The sequence below is a fragment of the Dendrobates tinctorius genome, unplaced genomic scaffold (genome assembly GCF_039654945.1).
Source record: "Dendrobates tinctorius isolate UK_male_01 unplaced genomic scaffold, ASM3965494v1 ptg000121l, whole genome shotgun sequence".
NCBI classification, from domain to species: domain Eukaryota; kingdom Metazoa; phylum Chordata; class Amphibia; order Anura; family Dendrobatidae; genus Dendrobates; species Dendrobates tinctorius.
In genome coordinates, this window is record NW_027361789.1 from 649,755 (window position 1) to 666,826 (window position 17,072).

Sequence of the window (17,072 nt, forward strand, 5' to 3'; positions counted from 1 at the left end):
GGGGACTCCTCTCTCCTGAGTCCCGGCTCTCTATCCAAGCTGCTGTTGTGCCCTCAAGTCTTATATCGGAGTAGGGCATTTACAGCCTCCTACTCCTCTGGAGACCAGGCTCCAGTTCATGCGCTCTCTCCAGAGATGAGCTCTTCCTCTCAGCTCTATCTTAGCGCTCCTTCCACACGTCTGCACACTTCACCCTCCACAAACTAACTCACCCCTTCCTCTTGGCCCTCAGAGAGGACTCCTCCCCTTAATCCCAGTTCAGAGTTCCCCCTGCTGACCTGGAGTGGAACTGTGTTGAATGCGTAGATTGACTGCGAGAGAGACCCATGATTGCCTCCAAGCCTGGCATTACCCTCCCCTGGAGGAAGGCAAAGCCACTGTGGCGGCCATACTCCTGGGGGCACCACATTCCCCCCTAGTGCAAGTCAGCACTCCTGGGCTGAACAAAAACATGAAACATATAAACAATTAGACAATAATAATTGTGCAAGAGTTAAAAATGAAAAAGTTACAAAAACCAAGAGCTTCAAAAATGGTCCTATGATGATAAGTCCAAGCATCAATGTCCATGGTCCATTCCTGGCAAATGGTGAACTATATACAGGAAAGTTTTTGACCACACAAGTCCTGTGGTACAATGTCCATAAAACAAAACTGGCAAATCTAAAGGAAACTCTTACAGGTTACCTGTAGGCACAAAACTTGAAAAACAGTTACACACACAATTTCAACATTTACATTTATCAATATACGATATCTGATGGGTGGTATCCCTTGTGTAATGCGGTAATGTACTGGATACACTACTGGGGGTTCTGCATGGCACAGGGATCCTAGATTGTCTGTGAACTCTTAGACTCACAAGGGGCATAACAGGTTCACCACTGGCAGGGCGAGGGTTATCTGGCTCCACTGCTGGTGTGGCATCTGCTGCCTGATTTTCCTGATCCTCAGGATTTCCTTGAGTCACGTCTTCCTGTGCTACCAATTGGGGAAATGTCAACACCGGCACCACTATAGCATCATTTACTTTAGTCCAATTCGCAGGGAATTCCCAAAGTATTGTGCTGACCTTCTCTTCTTCCTCTATGGGTTGGATGTTATCTGGTTCTTCCACTCTTTCCTTCAGCAGGTCAGGACATAGTTTCAGGTGATCTCTTGATATTGCTGCTGAGGTTTCTCCTCCATCTTTGCTAATAAGGCATACCTTGGTATTATCAAAGTTTGAGGGCAGAATGGTATAAGGTTCAGCTTCCCATTGATCATCCAATTTGTGCAATCTTCTCTTCCTTTTTAGGACTTGTTCTCCTGGCGACAAAGGAACGGCAGGTGCATTTTGATTGTAAAGCTTTTCCTGCTTTTGTCTTGCCTGGGCTAGACTCTTTTCCACACATTCTTGAACTCTTCTGTACTGTTGTTGTCTTTCTGTATCCCAGTCAGCATCTGGTGACGTTACTTCGGGCGTAAGGACTCCCATATCCAAATCAATAGGCAGTTTACCAGGTCTTGCTCTCATTAACTAGGCTGGGGTACAGTTGGTGGAATTCACTGGAATATGGTTGTAGAGGTCCACCAGATCTGGCAACTTCTCTGGCCACAGATTCCTCTCCTCCTAGGGAAAAGTCTTCAGTAGGTCAATCACTACCTGGTTCATCTTCTCACACATTCCATTGGTCTGTGGGTGATATGGTGTTGTCTGGATCTTCTTACAACCATACAAGTTACAGAATTCCTGGAACACTTCTGCCTCGAAAGCTGGACCTTGATCTGTAAGCACTCTTTCAGGATATCCATGTGGTCTACAGAAGTGCTGTTGGAATGCTCTGGCTGCTGTCCTGGCTGTCTGATCTTTGACAGGCACAACTACCAGGAATCTTGAGTAGTGGTCCACAATGGTAAGAGCACAGATGTAGCCTGACCGGCTTGGAACCAGCTTCACATGGTCCAGGGCCACCAACTCAGGGGCTGTTTGGTGATGATTGGCTGTAGAGGAGCTCTCTGTTTCGATCCTTTCTGTGCAGGTTACATTGTCCACACTCCCGGCACCACCTCTCAATGGCTTTCCTCATACCAGCCCAGTAGAACCTCTTCCGGAGCAACGCTTCCAACTTCTTCCATCCGAAGTGTCCTTCTCCATTGTGGTATGCTTCCAGGACCATTGATGCCTCTCTCTTTGGGACTATCGCTTGCCAAACCAGCTCATGAGTACGGGCATTGATACTCCTCCGACACAGTTTTCCTTCATAGATGAGCAGCCGGCCTCTCTCCTTCCACAACTGCTGGGTTTCTTCAGGAGCATCCGACTCTGGGCGTGAGTCAGCTTGTGACAGTAGCTCCTTCACCAGGCAGACTGCAGGGTCACTATCTTGCGTTTCTGCCCAGTCATGATGGGCAATGGATTCAGGGTGACCTCCCTCAAGCCAGACCGTCTGTTTCTCACTCCTTGAGCACGCTGGGCCGCAAGTGGCCGGTGGAAGGGAGGTAACTCTATTTCTTCAAGAGCCTCAGGGTCTTCTCCTGCATCTGGTAGGTTAGGCATTCTGGACAGCGCATCAGCATTGGCATTCTTGTGCCCTGCCCGGTACTTGATGGTAAGCTCATAGTTAGATAGCCGAGCCATCCATCGCTGTTCCAGTGCACCTAGTTTTGCAGTGTCCAAGTGCGTCAACGGGTTGTTGTCCGTGAAGATAGTGAACTTGGCGGAGGCTAGGTAATGTTTGAACCTTTCGGTGACAGCCCAGACTATGGCAAGGAACTCCAGCTTGAAAGAACTGTAGTTGTCAGGGTTCCTTTCAGTGGGGCGCAGCTTCCTGCTGGCGTAGGAGATCACGCTTTCTTTCCCATTCTGTACCTGCGACAGTACTGCTCCTAGTCCCACGTTGCTGGCATCAGTGTACAGCACAAAGGGTTTGTCATAATCTGGGTAGGCCAGAACTTCATCTCCTGTGAGAGCCATCTTCAATCTGGTGAAGGACCTTTCCAACTCTTCAGTCCATTCAAAGGTGGAATTTTTCTGTTTGGTCTTCTTGGACTGCCCCACTAGAAGATTTTGCATAGGGGTGGCTATTTCAGTAAAGCCTTTGATGAATCTTCGGTAGTAGCCTACCAGTCCAAGGAATTGGCCTACTTCATGAAGGTTGCTAGGCTTCGGCCAGTCCCGGATGACTGTGACCTTATCAGGATCTGGTGCCACATCTTCTGCACTGACCACATGACCGAGGTACTGCACCTTGGGCTTCAGGAGGTGGCACTTGGAGGGCTTCACCTTCAGGCCAAAATTGGACAAAGCTTCAAACATTTCAGCCAGGTGTTCCAGATGATCTTCATAGGTTTTGGAGAAAACAATGACATCATCCAGGTACAACAGGACCGTCTCAAAGTTCATGTGTCCCAGGCAGCACTCCATCAGCAGTTGAAATGTTCCTGGGGCTGTGCAGAGCCTGAATGGCATATAATTGAACTCACAGAGACCCATTGGAGTGGTAAATGCTGTTTTCTCCTTGTCTGCCTCTGCCACAGGAACCTGCGAATACCCACTTGTGAGATCTAAGGTGGAAAAGTAGTTAGCAGTTTTAAGTGCAGCTAATGATTCCTCAATTCTAGGTAGTGGGTAGGCGTCTTTATGTGTAAAGCTGTTAATTTTCCTGTAATCAACACACATTCTCATAGTACCATCCTTTTTCTTTACAAAAACTATGGGAGCTGCCCATGGGCTACAACTGTCTCTGATAACCCCTGCTTCCTTCATCTCCCTCAACATACTCTTAGCACATTGGTATTGTGTTGGTGGTATAGGTCGGTATCTCTCCTTTATGGGTGGATGGTCTCCAGTGGGGATATGATGTTTAACCCCTTTTGCCTGCCCAAAATCTAGTGGGTGTTTGCTGAATACCCGCTCATACTCTTGCGTCACTCTGTATACCCCATTTTTCTGGTAGGAGGGCATAGAGTCAGTTCCCACCTGCAGTTGCTGGCACCACTCCTCCTTCTGCTTCACAGAGCCATTGTCCTCCGCCTGATCGGATGAGACCAAGGGCTCTGCTGCCTGCAAAGAGTTGTTATTGACAGTGAGCAGCTTAGCAACTGTGGCGTACCGAGGTATCGTGGCCTCCTCTTCCCCACAATTCACAAGGCGTACAGGTACTCTCCCCTTTCGTACATCAACCACCCCTCTGGCTGTCAGGACAGTGGGCCTGCTATCGGAGCATACTGGTTCTACCAATGCCTGGTAATCTTTCCCTCTAAGACCTATAGCTGCCCGACACCAAACCAACATTTCACATCTGGGGGTATTGCAATGGGGAAGGGATCACTCACTCTTACACTGCCAATTTCTCCGCCAGAGAGTTCCACCTGTTGTCTTTGCATCAGGGCTCTGATCTCCTTCTGTAGGACTCGTTCACTGGAACCAGCAGTCTCAGCCACCTGTTGCAACAAGACAATAACCTCGGACAGACAGTTTTCAATTACATTTGTACCAAGAGTCATCATGGGATTACATTCACGTCGATCAATATCAACAACTATCAGACATTGAGACTTTAGCTCTACCCGACCCACTTTAACAGTAATTTATTTACATCCTATCTGCGGCAAAGACTGACCATTACTGGCAACTACTGTCAGTTCATCAGTTGGGCCACGGGTAAGTTCTGAATCAGCCCAATACTTCTTGTAAAGAATGTACGGCATAGTGGTCACCTGGGAGCCAGTGTCCAGCAAAGCGTTCATGGGGATGCCGTCAATCACCACAGGAAGGATCAGTCTCCCTCACACATACTTGGCTCTCCAGTTCCTTGGGCCTTGTGGTCCTATTCCTGGGGGTTGGCCCTCTGCCCCAGGGGTTGCTCGTTTAAAGGACAAAATCTTGCAAGATGACCGGCCTTGTAGCAGCGACGACAGATGGGATGTCCGTCCTGGTCATAGCGATCGTTGTTCCTCCCTCGAAGTAGCGGGGCTCTCCTCCTCCGGAGCCACGGGACATCCTCTGGACTGGAAACAAGCTGGATCTTTTCCTTGGAGGACGCCTGCAGGGAATGCACAGTTTTGGTAGGTGCAGCCATCCCTTTGGTCAACTCCTGGATCTGAAGACGCAGCTCCTCAGTTGGATCTTTATCCAGAGTCTGTGCATCAGCCTCCACAGGGATGGAAGAGAAAGACATTGCTTCCTGATGGTAGTTGATCGCTGGGCGCTTAGGGGGCGATGGGCGGCTGTCAGTTGATTCCTGCAGTACCCGAATAGCCCTGTCCTTAAAATCAACAAAGTTCAGATCAGGGTTTTGCAGGGTAATGATACGCAACTGTTCTCTGTGGGTACTGGATAGGAGTCCTTCAATGAACTGCTCCTTTAACAGCTTATCCTCCTCCTTCACACTGTCAGGATCAACTTGCTTAACTGCTCGCAGCGCCTCCTGCAGGTTGAGAGCATAGTACCTTATACTGTCCTGCGCCTTCTGTTTACAGCCAAAGAACCTCATCTTGATTTCAGCTGTGGTGCGGATGTCAAAGGTGCTTTTCAGCTTGGCCAGGATCTTTGCAACAGTCTCTTTATCAGTGTCCTGCCAGGCTTTCACTTCTCTCTGCGCTGCACCCGTTAGCTGTCCAATCAGGATATTCACTTTCTGGCTCTCAGACAGAGGGTAGACTTTAAACAAACTGCACAGTCTCTCTTTAAATTCGCTCAGGGTATGTGATTCACCCGAGTACTGCGGTAGCCAGGCCGCTCCCGGTATGTATGAATTGGCGCCAATTTCACACTCAGTCTTTTACACAAACACAGTCTATGGCCGCTCCCGGTATGTATGAATTGGCGCCAATTTCACACACAGTCTTTTACACAAACACAGTCTATAGCACACAGGACCCGGGGGTACCGGGCTCCGTAATCCTGTTCGTGACGCCAAGTTGAGTCGCCCTCCCAGGGCTGTGGGGTACTCGGTACCGGGCCGGTATCAGTGGGATGTGTCACAGCAGCGGTGACCCGGACCGTGGCCCTGGGCGCCCAAGTAATAGGAAGATGTGAATGGTGGAATGTAGTTAGATGAATAGTTTGTGACGCCACCTGTTGTGAACTCATTTTCTGGTTTACCTCTGGCTTCTAGTGAGGGTGGTGGAGATGGCTGTGTTGACAGAGGAGTCGTGAGTTCTCCATCCGGGCTCCCTCTGGTGGTGACAGCAGGTAATGAAGCTGATCTAAATTGCAGAGGCCTGCCACCTGAGGAAGAGGACTGTGAGTGGACATCAGGAGTCTCTGACTGGATTTAAGACAGCCGACTCCCTAATTTTGTGCTGGTGATTTTCTTATGCTCTGAGGTTCTGGTTTTCAGTTCTGTTCCTGCCTTCTCAAGCTAAGTGTGCGCTGCTATTTTTCACATGAGATTTGGTCTGTTTACTCAGTTTTTGTGGTCAGCCAGCCCCTGCTGGGGCTGTGCTGAATTTCCATTCTTATGTCTCTGTTTATGCCAGTTTGCTTTTTGTCCCTGATCAGATTGGTCTCTTTTTGCTCTGTCTTCAGAATATACCAAAGTGCCGATATAGGGAATTGAAGTCTAGCAACTTCAGGGTTTTTGTTATCAGAAAGTGTTGGACATTTTTTGGCAGGGTTTTGTGCGTGATTGCAGACAGCATCTTTCCTTTCTTTTCTAGATAGTGTGGGCCCCATTGTTTGCTCAGCCTATTTTTCTATCTGTGTTTGTCTTTTCATCTTGTGTGAGACAATCCGCTTAGTTACCAACCTCTCTGGTTTTCTGGGGCTTAGTTTGTTTTTGTTTTTCCTCCTCGGTGACTGATTCATAACAGCCACCTGTGGTGCTCGGCAAGGGAGTTGTTAAGCCGACGCTGCATGCAGATCCGCTCGGACTGGTGGTATGGCGCAGCAAAGATGTAAAAGCTCCCCACAGGTGAAGCTGTAGTCCCAGGGCAGTGTAGATGTGGTTGGCACGGGGATTTAGCGGTGTTGGAAAGGTAGGAAGCTGACAAGACACAGCGAGGTGCAATTTCTGTACCTTTACTTGATAACTGCAGTCCAGGTCCTGATTACAGATGGTATTGGAGCAGGCTAGCCTGGAAGCAATTCAGGGATTCTCTCTCAGCAGATGGGTTGTGCAGTCTCCTTACTAGCGCTTGTTTGCGGGATCTCCAGTACCAAGTTACACTGAAGTTCCTCCTGTCAGATGTTCTCAAGAACCTCACTTGCACGGCAGACAGCTGTAGCCTATCTTGGGGACTCCTCTCTCCTGAGTCCCGACTCACTATCCAAGCTGCTGTTGTGCCCTCAAGTCTTAGATGGGAGTAGGGCATTTACAGCCTTTTACTCCTCTGGTGTCTGTTGCAGGACTGTTAGTATCCGTACAACCGTGGAGACCAGGCTCCAGTTCATGCGTTCTCTCCAGAGATGAGCTCTTCCTCTCAGCTCTATCTCAGCGCTCCTTCCACACGTCTGCACACTTCACCCTCCGCAGACTAAGTAACTCACCCCTTCCTCTTGGCCCTCAGAGAGCACTCCTCCCCTTAATCCCGGTTCAGAGTTCCCCCTGCTGGCCTGGAGTGGAACTGTGCTGCATGCGTAGATTGACTGCGAGAAAGACCCATGATTACCTCCAAGCCTGGCATTACCCTCCCCTGGAGGAAGGCAAAGCCACTGTGGCGGCCATACTCCTGGGGGCGCCACACTAACAACAGTTATCCTCACATTGATCAAAACAAGAATACACTGGTAACACAAACACAACTACCCGGTCAAGACCAGTCACTATAGGGCCGCGGTATGGCGGACTACGGGTCCAGGGTATTAGCTACAATGTGTCACTTATCCTCTGTGACGTCCGGCAGAGTGGTGGTCGGTACTGCTTCGGCGTTTCAGCCGCTGGGCCCAGCCAACGAGGATCTGGCAGAGACTTTGGGCATTCCTACCCCCAGGCGAAGCGGGGGCACAGCAGGCCCCTGAAGAGTTCCTCTGCGTTGCGCCTCCCGGCGGATGCGGGATGGCATTGCCCGGGGACCGGGGGGTGTAGGCCGCAGCCACAAGCTGGGGATGGGCAGCAGTGGCCGTGGGTGGCGGCAGACAAGTTGCAGCCGCGGGCCGGAGCCGAGCCGCGGGTGGCAGTGGGCCGTAGTCGGGCTGTGGCGGCTGCAAGCGGCAGCAGGCAGGCCGCAGCCGCGGGCTGGAGAGGAGCGGCAGCTGCGGGCGGCAGCGGGCAGGCCGCAGCTGTGGGCAGGAGTGGAGCTGCGGTTGGGCAGTCAGTGTCTCTCTGCTGGACAGCTCGGTGCTGTCTCTCTCCAGTCCCTCCAGTCGCTGCTCTCTTCTTTTAGCTCTGGCTCTCGCTCTGGCTCTCTGGCACCCTCTAGCCTTCCGGCTCCTTCTTTCCTGCTTGGTCGAGTGCCCCCTGCTAGCGTCCTCAGCCCCTTTTATACTTGCTACACCCCCATCCCTTCTAAAACTCTTTCTGGCCCGTCCTCTAATTATGTCCCCCGGAAACAGTACCCCTAGGAACCTTGGTGACAGCCCCTTGGTTCCGGCCCAGCTACACAGCGGGGACTCCTCCTACACTGCTCCAGATTCTGTGTAGAAAATAAATTACACACATTACTGAAAAAAAAAAAAAAAAAAAGTAGTTTAGATAATAGTAACACAACACAAAAGATACTCACGTTCGCTGAGCAACCGCAGGTCTCAGAAAAGACAGCTGTGATACATATGTGATATGTATGGTGTATGTATGAAGAAGATAGGTGCACAGGTGATCATGGGTCTTATTGTCCCTTTTTGCAGTAATTCAGCACAAGTTTAGAAGAACTGAACTTGACCGATACATGACCAGTTAAGAGATATGATGAGAACACGGTAAGTTGAGTGATAAACAACCGCAATGCGCCTGCGTAACACGAGCTGGCCACGAGCTCAAGGATTAACCACGCAGGCGCCAAGCGTGAACATGTTATATAAGCATTGCTTGCAGAAAGTGTACTGTGCATGGTTGAACTGATATCTGATTATAAACAACATAAAACAAAGGGGACTTTCACTGGTAGGCAGGGACGTTTCCAGAAGGCTTTATGGACGCATAACTTCTGTGATGTTGTGTTAACTGGATGTTTCCTTCTTACCCGTCGAGTCCCCCGAGGGAGAAGTGATGCTACAATATCCGGTAAACGTATTGATGCTTACTTTTCTCTATTTTATAGATGATGATAATGATCAATGTAATGTTAGACTAGTGCTGCTATAATTCATGTGCCTATAACACACACATATCAAAGTGTTACCCAAGTCATTCTGTTATCTTATTATTAATAAAATATAAATTGTTTTACCGAAATAAAGACCTAGTAGTCTTTTTGCCTAATTAGTATATTAGTGAGCGATGTAAGTAAGGGGCTTGCCCCTCTCAAAGTGAAAATTCGGTAAGACATAAATTGACGTAGTCAGCAGGATTTTTCTTTTTTTTTTTTTCTCAATAAGTTTAAGGAACGAAAGGAAAAGCAGGAGGATGTTGTGGATGTGCCCGGTTGGACTGAGGCACCGTATAATATATTGGCACATGAATTGAGCAGTTCTGGACTGGCGGAACAGTGGTCTAGTAAGCTTAAAGGTAGTTAACCCGCTGATGTTGTTAATGTACTCAGGGGGGTCCCCGCCAAGGCGGGTGATGTTGTGTCGCTTGGGCGACGAACTTGGATTCTGCTCAGTGCATATCGCGCGATGCATGAGCGGAATCAACAAATGCAGAGGAAGTGCTCTCAATTGGAACAAAAAGTTGCAGAGCTAGGAGGGCAGAAAGTGGTGCTGGATTGCAATACCCGTCTGCTCAAAGATAAGTTGGAACATTACCAGAGTGTAGCAGAGAAAGCTGCTATCAAAGTTGCTCAAAATAAATATCGCAAGAAAAGAGGAAAAATTAATAAAGAAAAAGTATATAAAAGTATAGCCACTGCATCTGTAAATTGGGACCCAGATAAGTGGGACAGAGATGTATGGGATACTTCCTCATCAGATGATTGGGAGGATCCACCTGATCCCGTTATTGATCCCCCAAAAGGATCTAAGGTAAAAGCCAATCCAATTCAGAGACGGATGGAACGGACAGAAAATGAAATTATTCGAGAGCAGGTCCGTGATGCAGGTGGCCGGCTCCAAATAGACGAGCACGGACAGCCTATTATGGTGGAGTGAACAGTTCCCCATACTCGTACTAGAGTTTCTGTGGAAGATTATACCCAAAATGAAATAGATAGCATTTTGACGCAATTTAAACAGCGGTCGGGAGAATCTGAACTCTCCTGGCTGGTCAGGATGCTTGATTATGGAGGAGTAGGAATAAATGTAGACCCACAGGATATTTCTAAATTTGTTACATTGTCTCGGGATCCAGTGATCCAAAGATATTTCAAAAATTACTTTAGAGAAAATGCACAGGATAACATGCAGAATTTGTTGATCATTTTGGCTCTAGCAATTATGGATAAATATCCTACTGAAGCTGATATCCCAGCTAATGATAAACCATGGTATACTTTACGAGATGGAATTGACAGACTAAAGGAGGAAGCGATGCGAGGTGTAGTGGCTGTACTTAATGTGGATGATGATTACTTGGAATTTCCAATGACAGCTAGTATGAGGAGTAGGTTAGTGAAAACCGCTCCTCCTGCTTATAAAGCCATTATATTGACTTTAACTGTGGCTATGACAGGGAATCCAGTGAGTCAAGTAATCACACGTATGAGGGAATTGCAGGATATGGGTGATTGGAAGGAAACAGATCATTTAGCCTCCTCTCAGAGTTCCTCTCAAAAACATCCAGGTAACAGTAAACCATATAACCCTGAGTGGAAAAAAGATGGAAATACTACAAATCAAACAGATAGAGTGTCCAGGAGAGAGATGTTTCAGGCACTCTTAAAGGCTGGAATGAGCAGAGAATCTATAGATGGAAAACAGACAGGTGAATTATGGAGGTTGTATAAACAAAAGGTGCTGTCGGCAAAGAAAGTTGATGCTGAAAAAGGCACTACTACAATAGGTAAAGCTGAAGATCAGGGTAAGCCCCCCACAGCACCTGAGAAAGTGTCTTGAGAGGACTTTAAAAATGTTTATCCGTGGGAAGAATTAGCTGCAGCAGTAGCCACTCGAGTAAGTGATGGATGGGGTAGGAATGCCTATGAGGCAGCTACCGGGAAGAATGTGGACTCAGACGAAGAAATCCCATAGGTAGCCAGCCAAGCCCCCGTATGGATTAAAGCTGATCAGCACCCATACGTAAATTTAAGCATCCATTGGAAAGGGGGCAATGTGCAGAGGGTCCCTGCTTTGATTGATACTGGGGCGGAGGCTACCCTAATATATGGAAATCCCACGAAATTCAAAGGTCCAAAAATTAAAATTGCCGGACTAGGAGGACAGGTAATCACCGGGGTACAAACACAAGTTGCTTTGAAAATAGGAAACCTACCGATAAGAAATTACCGTGTTTTAGTAGTACCCATTCCGGAATATATATTGGGAATTGATGTTTTAAAAGGAATGACTTTAAATTTATCGGCTGGCAAATTCTCCTTTGGAGTAAAAAGGGCGGAAATACAAATGAGACCTGTAACGGTAGGAAAAGTAAAAATACCCCCTGTACATATCCCTCCTGCTACCAAAATGGTGGCAATGAAACAGTATCGAATACCAGGGGGACACAAAGAGATTACTGAAACAATTAAAGATCTGGTGGACGCAGGAGTCATGCGTACCACTACTACTGCATGGAATAATCCAGTCTGGCCAGTTAAAAAGAGTGATGGCTCCTGGCTTATGACAGTGGATTACAGGGAACTGAACAAATGTACCCCTCCATTAACAGCTGCAGTGCCAGATACTATCACTATAATAGAAAATATACAGAGTCATAATGGAACTTGGTATGCAGTGATTGATTTGGCTAATGCCTTCTTTACAATTCCAATAGAGGAAAAGGCGCAGGATCAATTTGCTTTTACCTGGTTAGGTCGACAGTATACAATGACCAGATTGCCTCAAGGATGGCTTCATAGCCCTACTATTTGTCACCGGACGGTGGCAGAACATCTAGATCAGTTCTCCTTGCCCTCAGATATGCAAATTTCACATTATATTGATGATATAATGATACAAGGAAATGAGGAGCAGGCAGTAAAATCACAATTGGAAAAACTTTTGGTGCATATGAGGAGCAAAGGATGGGAAATAAATGAAGCAAAGGTCCAAGGACCGGCTCAAGTTGTAAAATTTCTTGGAATACAATGGAATAAAGGACATAGGGAAATTTTACCAAAAGCAAAACAGAAGATTATTAATTTCCCTACTCCCAAGTCTAAGCAAGAGACTCAATCTTATATTGGGCTATTTGGATTTTGGAGACAGCATATACCTCATTTAGGACAGATGCTGTCCCCTTTGTATAAAGTTACGAGGAAGAAATATGAATTTCATTGGGGGGAAGAACAACAAACCGCCTTTGAAATGGTAAAAGAGGCCATACAGCAAGCTGTAGAATTATGGCCAATGACAGCGGGGAGTGTAGAATTGCATGTATCAGTACAAATTATGTATGCAAATTGGTCATTATGGCAAAAACAAGGGGGAAAAAGAGTCCCCTTAGGATTTTGGAATCGAAAACTCCCTGATGCTGGAGAAAAGTATACTCCATTCGAAAAACAATTGCTAGCTTGTTATTGGGCATTGGTAGAAACAGAACAGCTAACTTTAGGACATGAAATCTTATTAAGACCAGCAATACCTATAATGCAATGGGTATTGTCTAACCCTAAAACTAATAGGGTAGGATATGCATAGGAACAAAGTATCATAAAATGGAAATGGTACATTTCTGAAAGAGCAAAGAAAGGAGAAGGCGGGATCGCCTCCCTCCATTAGAAAATAGCTGAAATAGGGGAAGAAATCAAATCCCCTGTGAAACCAACTGTCCTGGAAGAGTCCCCTGTAAAATGGGGAAAATCTTATGAAGATTTAACAGAACAACAACAGCAACATGCTTGGTTCACTGATGGGTCAGCTCGATATGTCAATGGAAAGCGACACTGGAAGAGTGTGGCTTATAACCCGAAACTAGAAAAACATTTGGTTATGGAAGGTCATGGTAAAAGTAGCCAATATGCAGAATTATATGCTATCTTTCTGGCATTGAGTTTTGAACAAGGGAAGGAGTGTCACCTTTTCACAGACTCGTGGTCTGTGGCTAATGGTCTTGCAACTTGGATGATGGGATGGAAGAAATATGGTTGGTTAATACATGGTAAGGAAGTGTGGGGAAAAGAGGTGTGGGAATTTATAGAAGAAATGGTTCAAATCACACTTACTACTGTTTTCATGTTGATGCACATATGTCTGCTGACTCACTTGATCGTCTGTTTAATTCTGAAGCAGATAAAGCCGCCGCCATTAGACAGACTTCTGAGGTTGATCAAGAAAAAGAAAAATGGCTGCAAGGTACAGCTGTTTGGGCGCACAACAAGAGTGGACACCTTGGAGAAAAAGCCACTTACAGGTGGGCCCAAGAAAGAGGTGTTCCACTAACCATGGACATTATAAAACAAGTCATTGCACAGTGTCCAGTATGCCAGCATTCACAAAAAAGGGAAGTTCCACACACAGTAATGGGACACATAGCTCGAGGACAATTACCAGCTCAAATCTGGCAGATGGATTTCATTGGTCCACTCACTGAGAGTAGGGGATGTAAATATGTCTGCACAGCAGTAGATACCTACTCAGGACTTATGATAGGATTCCCTTGCAAAGCAGCCACACAATGGAGCACATTACGTACATTAGAGATTATCACACAATACTATGGTGTTCCACTGCAGATACAGACTGACAATGGGTCACACTTCACTGGTCAACAGATAAAGGATTATGCTAATGAGCATAATGTCCAATGGGTATATCATATGCCTTACTATCCCCAAGCTGCAGGGTTAGTGGAAAGGATGAATGGACTCTTGAAGTCTACTCTGAAAAAGATACACAATACGGAAGGAGGATATGGCCAGTGGAGAGATAATCTAAGTGAGGCTTTACAAATTATCAACAATAGGCCAATTACTGATTCCATGACACCATTGATGAGAATGCTGACACCCAACCTTACCATACCCAAAACTCATATTGTACATACAATTACTTGGTGGAAGTTGAATCAAGAGGCTAAAATTCCTGAAAAAGCAACTCCCCTATCTGCGGGATTGGATCTCAGTGCAATAGAAGTGACTATTGTACCTCCAGGTAAGACTGTTCCTATACTAACAGGATTGGGATGTCAAATGCCTAAAGGACATTATGGTCAGTTGGCAACTTGGTCTAGTTTTGCTTTAAGAGGGGCCATAGTGGTGGGAGGAGTAATTGATGCTGATTATCAAGGAGAAATCAAAGTTATTATGTCCAATTTAGGACAAGAGCCCCTAGTTATCTCTAAAGGACAGAAGATGGCTCAAATGTTGGTAATACCTATTAGTTTAGATCAAGCCATCGAAGGACAAGCTCCACTAGAACTCTCCTTACGGGGGGATAAAGCATTTGGGTCATCAGATGTGACCAATGTAGGAGCTAGAATTTGGGTACAGAGTCCTCAAGGACCGCCATCGGCGGCTGAAGTCATTGCTGTGGGCAAGGATTGTACTCTGCTAATCATGAGACCAGGAGTGGAAAAATGGGAATATGTTCCCCAGGAAAAATGTTATTTGCGTGAATAAAATCATGCTTTGGTTTTTTTTTCCTCCCTCAACAGATATTTCTGGGAATATGTGGAATTATTGGAATCCTTGGAAGCGAGTGTTTGGTGAAAGTTGAAGGATGGACACCGGGTACTCAAATCCAAAGTCAAAACACCAGTCGGATAAGGTGGTTGTGGAAGGAAAGCACAAAAGAACGAAAACAAGATGATTTTATTTGCCCAGAAGGACAGAGCTGTAACATAGCTAATGTAACAGTGGAAGGATATGTATGGATAGGCCCCCGTGGGGCCACCTCATTTCAAGTAGCATATATGTTACACAATATGCACGGAACTGCGAACATTACCGCTAAGGTGAATTTAACATGTTGTAACGCCGGTGAGGGTTTTGAGTCTTTGTCTCCAACTCAACAAATACGGATCTATAAGAATTGCACCCCCACCATTGGAAGTGGAACAGAATTAGTATTCAATATTAATGTCCTACAGACTTTACTTTGTCATAATGCTACTAGTATAACAAATAGAAGTACTTGGGCACAAAGTATAACGTTTGTTAATATGAATTCGTCAAAAACGGATCCGGGACATATGAAGAGGATCCCCTCGTCCTGTGTAAAGACTGGAACTCAATCACAAAAGACTGTAGTAACAGCTATAGTGATATTTCCGTCTAACGTTCTCTGCCCTATAAGACAAAAAAGGGCATGGTATGATACGTTGCTGGGGGGAGTGGGAACTGTTACTGGGACTTTGAATTCTTTTGATATTGAAACTCTAGCAAATCGCATGAGTAAAGCAGGTGCAGGAATCCAAGATGTTTTAACTTTACAAGGTAAATGGATGCCTACAATATGGCACCCACTGACACAAGCTTGGCAAGCAGATAAATTTTTGCTAGATATGCAGAATATTTCAAATTCTTTTGTATTCAAGGAAGGATCAAATATTAGTGCGATGCTTAATTGGACTATGTGTACAATGCAGGCTATTTAGCAAATGCAGCAGAAGGCAACAATGCAGACTCGTCTTATGACAGGAAATGAATGGGTATGGAGGACTATGTTTAATAACACAATCCCTGGAGTTTCATGGCTTAAAATTGAAGCTCCCAAAATGGTTTGCAATGACACAGTATGTCAAGGGATATTGAATATATATAATGTAACCAACCAGCAAGTAATGTGTAGATATGTAGTTTTACCACTATTATTGGGACCCCTAGGGGATCAATGGTTGTAGATGCCTAAAATGAATGGCTTATATATTGATGACAATAATTGCACGCATGATTTAAGCTTATGTGAAGACACATTAGAAGGTAAAATTTGTAGGTTGCATTCTACTGTATATGAACCATGTTTGCTACAAGAGACTGTGAATATTTGTGAGTTCACCATTCTACCAGTATCCTACAAGATGCTGGTGGAGATAGGTTCACAAGAAATTTGTGTAATAACTGATGTCCCTATTATTCCTGGGATGAAAGTTCCTTATGTGGGGTGTTTACAGAATGTTTCCGCTTTACAGTGGGAGGGCCAAACCTTCCTTCTCACTCATGACCGGGAGGTGCAGAAAACAATGCGGTGGCAACCGACCAAGTTGCAGGTAAACAACTGGGCATTGAATATGACCCGGCTCAGGAATATTATGGAGACATCTGAAGAAGGGAATAGAATAATTCAAATGTTAAATAAAACAATACAATATCATGTTGTTAGTACCACCATAGTGGCAGGGAAAATTGTTAAAATGGGTTTGGCAATTGCTGATGCCACTTCTCATCATTGGTATGATATTTTCATGGGTCATTCTCCTTCGGCTCAAAGGATGTTAAATTGGATCATTCACCCAGTGTTGGTGCTTGTCCTTGTAGTAATACTTCTATCTATATGGAATTGCTACATGGCATACAAAATCTTCTGTAGGCGACCAAAAGTGCTGATGGTAACCTATAGAAGAGGAAAATAATTCCCGTGATCAAGGACCGATTGTGATACATATGTGATATGTATGGTGTATGTATGAAGAAGATAGGTGCACAGGTGATCATGGGTCTTATTGTCCCTTTTTGCAGTAATTCAGCACAAGTTTAGAAGAACTGAACTTGACCGATACATGACCTGTTAAGAGATATGATGAGAACACTGTAGGTTGAGTGATAAACAACCGCAATGCGCCTGCGTAACACGAGCTGGCCACGAGCTCAAGGATTAACCACGCAGGCTCCAAGAGTGAACATGTTATATAAGCATTGCTTGCAGAAAGTGTACTGCGCATGGTTGAACTGATATCTGATTATAAACAACATAAAACAAAGGGGACTTTCACTGGTAGGCAAGGACGTTTCCAGAA

At 45.8% G+C, this 17,072-nt stretch overlaps 2 protein-coding genes across 5 annotated transcripts in view; one reads left to right on the plus strand and one right to left on the minus strand.

The window, feature by feature from the left end:
- The window catches only part of LOC141046821 (regucalcin), a 188,787-nt gene that overhangs the window by 38,376 nt on the left and 133,339 nt on the right, over positions 1 to 17,072 (minus strand). The window lies entirely within an intron of this gene.
- On the plus strand, positions 13,429 to 17,051 carry LOC141046820 (uncharacterized). Its single transcript, XM_073541444.1, has 2 exons — positions 13,429 to 13,529; positions 14,772 to 17,051. The coding sequence occupies exons 1-2, from the start codon at positions 13,461 to 13,463 to the stop codon at positions 15,711 to 15,713; spliced, it is 1,011 nt and encodes a 336-aa protein (XP_073397545.1). The 5' UTR covers positions 13,429 to 13,460; the 3' UTR covers positions 15,714 to 17,051.

What these genes read in the sequence shown, in the direction of transcription:
- LOC141046820 (XM_073541444.1), top strand. Translation starts at nt 13,461, where the DNA reads ATGGCTGCAAGGTACAGCTGTTTGGGCGCACAACAAGAGTGGACACCT. An exon ending in GGAGAAAAAGCCACTTACAG is followed by an intron (nt 13,530 to 14,771) that starts GTGGGCCCAAGA and finishes CTCCCTCAACAG; the next exon opens with ATATTTCTGGGAATATGTGG.